The sequence below is a fragment of the Ochotona curzoniae genome, unplaced genomic scaffold (genome assembly GCF_017591425.1).
Source record: "Ochotona curzoniae isolate NIBS_2020 unplaced genomic scaffold, NIBS_Ocur_1.0 patch356, whole genome shotgun sequence".
Lineage (NCBI taxonomy): Eukaryota > Metazoa > Chordata > Mammalia > Lagomorpha > Ochotonidae > Ochotona > Ochotona curzoniae.
Window position 1 is genome coordinate 292,608 of NW_024466924.1, and position 8,610 is coordinate 301,217.

Sequence of the window (8,610 nt, forward strand, 5' to 3'; positions counted from 1 at the left end):
TCATCTGCGGGAGGACACACAGCGGCCCCAGAAGTCCAGGCATGCCTGCTTTTCCAAGGCTCATCGGTGAGTCCCAACGCCTCACGCGCCCTCAGGATCCCATCCTCATGGCTCCCTGTGCCTTCAGCTGGTCTCCGCAGACAAGGGACAGTGTACCAAGTTGTTCTGACTTCAAACCCTCAAATCTGGCTCTCTGTGCTAAGGATGGAAAGAACATTCTAGGGATTTCCTTGAGTGAGGCTGGCACAGGCTGAAGCCGTTTCCATCTCCCCCTTCCACCCAGGGAAGGAAAATGGGGGTGGTTTTTTGTGTTGGCCTGGCACCTGGTCACCACTGGAACCACTCGCACCATGAACCCCAGTAGGTCACCATGAGGTGTCTCTCTCCTATGTAGCTGTTGCTATCTCCTCTGGTTCGGCAGTGTGAGCTCCATGGACAGAGGCAGAGCCACGTGGAGGGCTTGACCTTGGCCTCTGCCCTCTTCCTGTCACTGTCCTTCCTCTCTGGTCTTCACCTTCCAACTTACTCACAGACATGTCAACTTCTCAAATCTACGTTTGTTCGGTCCAGGAGCTCAGCTCCTTCCCTACAGAGATTGGGGGGCAGGGAGTGGTGGGGAGCAGGTTCCTGCTGAGGTCAGAGACTTGCCCTACGTCACCCCAGGAACTGGGAACGGAAACCCTTGCCCGCCATGCCATGTGACCTGTAAGCTATCCCCAAACGCTTTGACAAGGCAGGAAAGCTGGTGCCGTTCAATGCAGGCCAAGCATCCTGGAGCCTAAGGACCATGTCCTTTTCTAGCAAGTCCTGCAGACTTGCAGATGGTCTTTCTGGCTCCTTAGGACATCGAACAGCCTGAGTACGCCACGTGGTCATCTGGGAGCTGCTGCAGGACCCTCCAAGGCACCTGCAGGCAACTCCTGGCTCTGGTTCTTGTGGCCTTGATCTGATCTGGCCACAGTGGCCTTTCTCCCTCCCCATCTTCCGCCTAAAGAGTCTCCAGACAGAAAAGCATTTGCTTCATATTTAAAAATCACCTGAGGGGTCCAGTGTGGTAGCCTAGCAGCTAAAAGTCCTCACCTTGCAAGCTGCCAGGATCCCATATGGGTGTCGGTTCATGTCCTGGTGGCCCCCCTCCCATCTAGCTCTCTGCTTGTGGTCTGGGAAAGCAGTGTAGGACAGTCCAAAGCCTTGGGATCCTGCACATGTGAGGGAGACCTGGAAGAAGCTCCTGGCTCCTGGCTTCAGATCGGTTCAGCTCCGGCCACTGTGGCCACTTAGGGAGTGAATCAGTAGGCGGAAGATCTTCCTCTCTGTCTCTTTTCCTCTCTGTATATCTTTTTGAATAAAAATAAATACATTTTTAAAAATAAAAAGTGAAAATTGGGCCCAGTGCAGTGGCCTAGCAGCTGAAGTCCTTGCCTTGAACGTGCCAGGAACCCATGTGGGCACCTGTTCTAATCCTGGCAGCTCCACTTCCCATCCAGGTCCCTGCTTGTGGCATGGGAAAGCAGTCAAGGATGGCTCAAAGCCTTGGGACCCTGTACCTGTGTGGGAGACCTGGAGGAATTTCCTGGCTCCTGGCTTCGGATTGGCGCAGCACCGGCCGTTGCGCTCACTTGGGGAGTGAATCATCAGATAGAAGATCTTCCTCTCTGTCTCTCCTCCTCTCTGTGTATCTGATTTTGCAACAAAAATAAACAAATATTTTTTAAAAATAAAATAAAAAGTAAAAATCACCCGAGGTGAAAAGTGCAGCACAAACAGGCAGCCCAGGTGGCATGTGCAGTGATGTGGGGGCGGAGGGCTAACTCTCACGACCACACCAACTCTGCGAGGGCTTTGCGCCCGAGTGAACCGACCTGAGTCACATTTTAGGATCAGACCACACTGCCTCTCCAGGCGGAACTTGGCCCTGGCTTCCCTCAAGGTCAGTTCCACATACTCGGCTGTCCACCAAGCCTGCTTGTGTCCTGTTTTCCATCTCTTCCCGATGCCTCCCGCTACCTGCAGCCCCCGCTGGGCGGACAGGTCTGTCTGTGTGGCACCCACACGGCCCCGACAGCAAGCACACGGGAACAGTGGGCCAGCGTGCTCAGCGGCTGCCTCCCCGGGGTGGACGTAGGGAACCTGCATCCCAGCAGGCCCTGAGCGGCAGCGCCTCCTCCCCAGGCCTTCCTTCCGCTGCTCCAGGGCCTGCCGAGCCCAGCAGCTCATTCCTCAGAGTCCTCTCCTCTGGCCTGCCTGCCTGTGGGTCACCCACATCCTAAACACCTGCTGTCTTCAACCTGGGAGAGTTTGCTGACGCCAGCGACCTCCTGAACTCTCGGCCGGACCACGTCGGCATGGCCTCCCTGGATTCTCCAGCTCTGCCTGCCACAGCTGAGCCATCTCCATCTGCACCACTGCCCTGGTCAGTACGGTCATTTGAGGCCCTTTCTTGGCTTCTGAATCACTCACTTTCTTGGCTTATGAGTCTTCACTTTTTACAGGGTTGATGTCTGTGATCCCAACAAGACGGGTGCTCACAGCAGGAGGGCGTGGGGGATGGAGAGGGTGCATGGATGAACATAACTTCCACGCCAGCTGGCACAGCAATTCCCAGCACGGCGAGGACTTGGTGAGCACTTCCGGATGTACAAAGCAGTCCCATGTGACGTAGTCGGGGACATCTGCCACTCTCCAGCAAAAGGCAAGGGAACAGGCGGGATGGTAACAGCTTCCTCTCTGCCCTCGCGGGTCGGACGGCCAGCGGGTGTGTGAGAAGGGGGGGAATCAGAGCTTCTGAGTGGGGTCCCCTTTGCCCTCTCTTAGTGCTGAGAAAGTACTTGTAGCAACCGCCTTGTGACAGCAGCCCCTGCCACAGCGTTCTCAGGAAAGAGCTCACGCATAAAGTCAGCCATCTCAGCTTGGCTGACCAGCAGTGCGGCCACCTCTGGCACAGCAGCCTGTGGATCAGTCTGTAAGGAGGGCTGCATTCACAATCTCTATCCAAAATGTATTTTTTTCTACATGCAGAAAAACATATGCTCTTGCACAATTAAAAAATATATATATATGGAAACCAGGATTTCTACTCTGTGGGTCGTCCCCAATGCCGTCTCCAGAGCTCTCCCCAAACCCTAATCATGGTCCCTAATCTCTACAAAAAAGGCAGGAGCCTGAGGATGAGGAAGAGATGCTGAGAAGGCGGGGGTAGGGGGTGGTACCTGAGCCATCCAGCACAACCACGGCTCCATTTTACAGAGAAGCAAACGGAGATTCTACACGACTGTCGAGTGTGCAAGCAGATTTGGTCATAAATCCTGCCTACCCTGTGTGTGGTGTAACCTGACCCCACCAGCCTTCGGTGTCCATGCTTGTCAGAAGGAAATGCCATCCCTCCTTGAGTGTTTTGAGAGCTGGGTGGGATAAGGGCCAACTAATGCACCCACCCACACACGCATTCCAAGTTACGAGTCTACACAAGGAGCAAAGTCGTGTGTGCATGTCCCTGCCAGTTCCTTGAGGAGTCTTTGTGACACCAGAGATCTTCTCACACAGGAGGAGGCAGAGCGAGGGAAGGAGGGAGCCAATGGAGGGGGTGGTGAGTGACTTTGGAAACCACACTGCCATCTGTCCCTGGGGGCTTCTTTCTGAAGCATCTGCAATCAGGGACGACTTGCAGCCAGCTGGGCAGGGCTGCTGGAAGGTGTGGGGACCACTGCAGGGACTCGCTGTTGCTGCCATGGCCTCGGAGACCATAACGACCAACACGGGCATCAAATCCCTTTGAGAGTCCCTCTGTCCACACCATTCTGCTCCGGAGCAAAGACATCAGTTGGGCATTTGCACACACAGGCCTGGGGAAGTGATATAAGCACAGAACAATGGTGATGATGCCACACAGTACTCAAAGTGCCCTGGTGAATCCCTATGCCCACACTCCTATAGAGGGCACCCCTCTGGAAGCCAGTGGGTTTCTCAGGAACCTACCCCGACCCCACAGACAGGTGGCACTTTCCTCATCCTCGTGGGGCTGCTCTTGTCTAACCCAGCCTTCACCGCACCTTGCCATGCTGGCTCTCCCAGCAGCCAAGTTCAATGACGAACTTGGCCCACAAAGTTAGAGCAATTCAGGGGACAGCTATTTAACAGCTCAGAAAGGGGCTGAGCTCAAGGCAGTTCCTTTCCCCGAGGGAGCTGCATTTTTCTAAGATTATTCTTCCTTGGACTGGCTGCTTAGCTGCTGGCCGTCATTTCCCCTTTGGGTGGGAAAGTTCTTCCCTTCTGCACTGATTTGCATTATGATTTAAGCCTCCCCCCCTCCCTGACCTTCATCTGCAGATTTCACAATGAAAGCGAGACCTCTGGAGTGCAAAATCAAGGCATATCAACTCAGTGCTCAGTTTAGAACTGTGGCTGGGAAGCCTTGAGCAGCAAGAACACACAGGCAGAAAAAGAGACCCTATGGATTTCAGCATCCATCACCTTGGGCCCAAACACCTGCAGTAAGTGCAGGGACAATGGGGACAATGGGGAGAGTAACAATTGGATACAAAAGTTCAACAATGGCCTCACGAACAGGGGGCTACTCTCCAGTCTGATACAGGCACACACAACCACACATGGAACACAGTGTTGAGAACCCTACATTCTGCCACAAGGGCTAGAAACAGCCCCCCTTCCCTGCCCTCCAGGGAAGAAAAGAACATTTCTGGTCCTTGCAAAGGACACCAGTCTGTGAGAGATCTTCAAAAAGTTGATACACACTGCAGAAGAACTATGCATGGATTTCAAAGTATCTGGCAGCAGCCTAAACTGCATTTTCCACTAGCTTCTGAAAGTACCCTCAATATTTGGAGGCCCAAGCCCCAAGGGCCAGATGCTGACCACCAGTGCCCCATAGCCACAAGAAGACACAGGTGATTTTGCCAGCCATCAAATGAAGGGCTCCTGAGTAGCAAATACAAAAGCACTGGTGCGGGGCCTGGAGGGCCATCTGTCAGGGGTGCTGGGGGGGGGGACATCTGGCAAGGGCGACATCTGCACGGGATACAATGTGGCTCACCTCTCAGAGGCCCTTCTTTCAGCCTTGAGACCTGCTGTTTTGTGAGACAAGTGCCAGAACCCAAGGGATACCTGGTAACAAAATATAAACTCCTGACCATCCCGCCCCTTGGATCGCTGACTTGCCCACGGGTTCTCTCCTTTGTTGTGTATTTGCTCTCCCTCCCTGACTTTGCTGGCGTCACTATCAGACAACAAGCATAGGTCCTGCCTGGGTGCTTAGCCATATTCGGTCTGCAGCAAGCCATCAGTTTCTTCTCTCCTCTGCTCTCCCATTTCCAAAGTTCCACCTGACACTGGGGCTTGGGCCAGCTGAAGCCCAGGCACTGCTTGAGCAGCCTTGGTGGAGCCACCGGAAGAATGGGCACCTTAGCTAAGAGAAGGACAACGATCTTCTACCTCGCCCCCTCCCTCCCTGCTTTCTGGGACTCTCCAGTGCATTCTGGCCAGGGCCTCCTGTACCCAAAGTCTCCATTATGCTCACACTGTACCTCCCCACATCAGATCACACTGGGAGAGGCTGCCAAGGCCAGACCAACAGTCACCTGCCATGGCTACGAGGACAGTGAGGGTCACTTGAGGTCCTGATTCTTTACCACTCTGTAACCCCCATCCAGGATCTGTGGGGTTTCCCAGCTGTGAAGAAGAAAGGAGACTCCTGCACAGCCTCACTCATCAGGGACACCCCCAATTCCCCCATCTCACCATCCCTTTCACGCCCTCCCTAACAAGGCCAGGGCCTGTGGGCCAAGGAGATCTGAAATATCAGCCAGGGGAAACTACCCCAGCCTCCCGGTGCCCCTGTTGAAGAGTCCACTCCCGCACCCCATTTTCTGCATATAAAGGCTCACGGCCACACTCCAGCCTTGAGTGCTCCTGCGTTACTGCTGCAGCCAGAGAAAGTCAGGAAATGTTTTCGTTTATGATCTGGGCCCCTTTCCTGCGGACACTCCAACAGTGTTGGGAGTCGCCTAAAGTCAAGGTCCCAAGGGGCCCTGGCTCCCGCAGCCCTTTGGAACAGTGTCTTTTTCCATTCACTGCCGCTCGGTATTCCTCGGTTTCCCAATCTCACACCAGCGAGTTGCCAATTCACAAGGACCAAGTGTCTTCCCTGAGTTCAGGGAGCGCCCCTGGGTGGGCTACAGCCAGCTCCTCCGCACAGCAGAAAGCTTCTGCGACGCGTGAAACTTAACACCAACGACTTGGCACACCTGCCAAGAGCCTGGCCTCTCCAGGCCACCTCCATGTCACTAACAGGAAGACACCCACTCCCTCCAGTGCGGGAGGGACTCTCTTCAAAGCACTTTCCACTCACCTTTTACTTTCATTTTGTCACATCATCACTAGAAGGCCTAGCGGGAAGGGGGCTCATGACTTCCATTTTGCAGATGGAGAAACTGAGCCCAAAAGAGACAATCTCGACGGGCCACAATGGCACTGCCTTTGGGGTTCCACTTTAGTTCTTTGCTTTTCTTTCCAGACCCAAAGGAGGACCTTGGCCGCTAAAGGTAGCAGGGATGGGACAGGCAGTGGCCTCGCCTAGAGAAGCAGCTCCCAGAGAAGGAGGTGGGCGGATGTCCCAGACATGAAGGGTCCTGTGTGCGGGTTTGTCTTGGGAGGGGAAGAGGGTGTTCAACCTTGCACACACACAAACACACACACACCCTAACCACGCCCCAGTTCCTCTGCTTCAGAGTAGAACTAGTGGATGATTTGGTTCCAAACTACATCCTTTGTCCTGGCTAAGGTCCTCTGCACAAAAACCCTTCCATGAAGAAATACGTTATTTAGGTTTGAAAAGTTGAGCTCTGTACCTGGAGAGGCCAACTGCGTTGTATAGTGGGGGAAAAGAGAATGGCACCGGTCAGCGGCCGGACACCAGCCCCAAGGCGGGACACGGCCACGCGGGGGTCCGTTCCCCCTCCCCTTCCCCTGGTCCCACAGCGGGAGGGGTGGACGAAGGGCACCCCCACCGTAATAAGTTTGCTTCTAAAAGATGGGTAGCAGACAGGATGGTCACACCCCCGGGGCAGCCACCTGCATAAGCTTCCCTCCCTCCCAACCTCAGGGTCCCCACGCACGCACGCCAGGGTCGCGCAGCGCCGAAGGGCCTAAAAGGGCTGGGGACGCGACCCCCACCCCTCACCCGCCTGCTCCAGGCTTGTGCAGCGCCCAGCCGGCTTCTTACTCACCCGTGCTCCGGCCTCGGGGGACCAGACCCGGGTGTCCCCGCCGTGTTGGGGCGCCCAGCCCCGGGGCAGTTTGCCTGGGGTCTGGGGGCGTGGGCCCGTCACGATGCTCTGGCCCCCACTCAGGGCCGCCCTCGGGGGTCTGAGGCATCCAGGCGCCGGTCAGGGGCGTGCCAGGCACGGGGCTGGCCGGCTGGCCCCGCGTCCCGCCGGGGACCATCGTCGGTAGCAGCAGCAGCAGCAGCAGCAGGAGCGGCGGCGGCGGCCACCGCGAGGCGCGCAGCGAGGCCATGGTGGCGGCGCCGCCCGCGCTCACATGCCCGGCGCGCGGGGCGAGCGCGGGGCAGCCGCGGGCGCGAGGGACGCGGGGTCGGGAAGTGAGCGAAGTGGGGCTGCGAGCGCGCTCCCCGCCTCAAAAGTTGTGGGCGCCGCGGGCGGGCGGCCGGGGGCGGGCGGGCGCGGCGGGGGCGGCCCGCGGCGCCGCTCCATGCTAATTAGCGCGGGCGGGTCGCGGGGCGGGCGGCTCCTCCTCGGGCTGACATCACCCGGCCGGCGCGCGGCCCGGGGGCGGGGAGAGGCAGGAAGGGGGCGGGGGCGCAGCCCGCCGTGGCCGGGACCCGCCGCTCGCGCGCGCCCCTCACCGCCGCGCTCTGCGCTATGGGAGAGAAAAGAAGCCTTCCCGAGCAGAACCACTTTTTCCAACTCCCTGCATCGGCGAAAGGCGGGTCCCGGCGAGTTGAGTGGTGATCAGCACTAACTCGATTACACCTAGTACTCTCTGGCACGGGAGGGATGTGGGGCCCCGCCCTCCACTCCCCGCCTGGCTATTGCCTAGCGGATTCGAGGCACCTTCCTCCCCAGCGCCACCCACCTCCTTTTGTCGCCCTCTGGCCGGGACGGCAAGCTTCGGTTCCTCCCCAAGCCTGGATCCTGGCCCCATCCGACCCGCTGCCTTTGGCTCACACCAAGAGTTGCGCGGAGAAATCACGGCCAGGATGGATTACCAGCCAGGCCATAGGAAAGAGAAAAGGAAAAGTTCAGGTCCCCCTGGGGCGAACTCAGGAAAAGGGCTGCAAGCTACAGGTTAGGCGAATAAAAAATCAAATGTCTAAACTTTAGGATTTAGGAGAGGCTCATGGTGGGAAAACAATTTGCCCAAGACCCCGAAGCTAGACCCAAAGATTACCATGATTTATCGGGGAGTGACTGGGACTGCGCTGATTCTGTTCCCAGCCCCCAACTTTGCAACAACTCAGACACCCGAAATGAATACCGGACCCCCCTGAGTTGAATTGGAGACTGCATCTAATTGTCTAATGTTCGTGGACACATGAGGCCCCAGCCGCTTCTCCATCCCATCTCTCCTCTCCTG

The 8,610-nt window shown here is 56.8% G+C and overlaps 1 protein-coding gene across 1 annotated transcript in view; it reads right to left on the bottom strand.

Annotated features, from left to right (window-relative positions):
* Positions 1 to 7,597, bottom strand: part of LOC121167275 (protein HEG homolog 1-like) — a 77,186-nt gene extending 69,589 nt beyond the window's left edge. The window contains exon 1 of the mRNA XM_040996714.1: positions 7,242 to 7,597. Within this exon, the coding sequence (XP_040852648.1) occupies positions 7,242 to 7,530 (289 nt within the window). The 5' untranslated portion in view covers positions 7,531 to 7,597. The remainder of the gene's footprint in view (positions 1 to 7,241) is intronic.
* Positions 7,598 to 8,610: the final 1,013 nt, after the last annotated feature.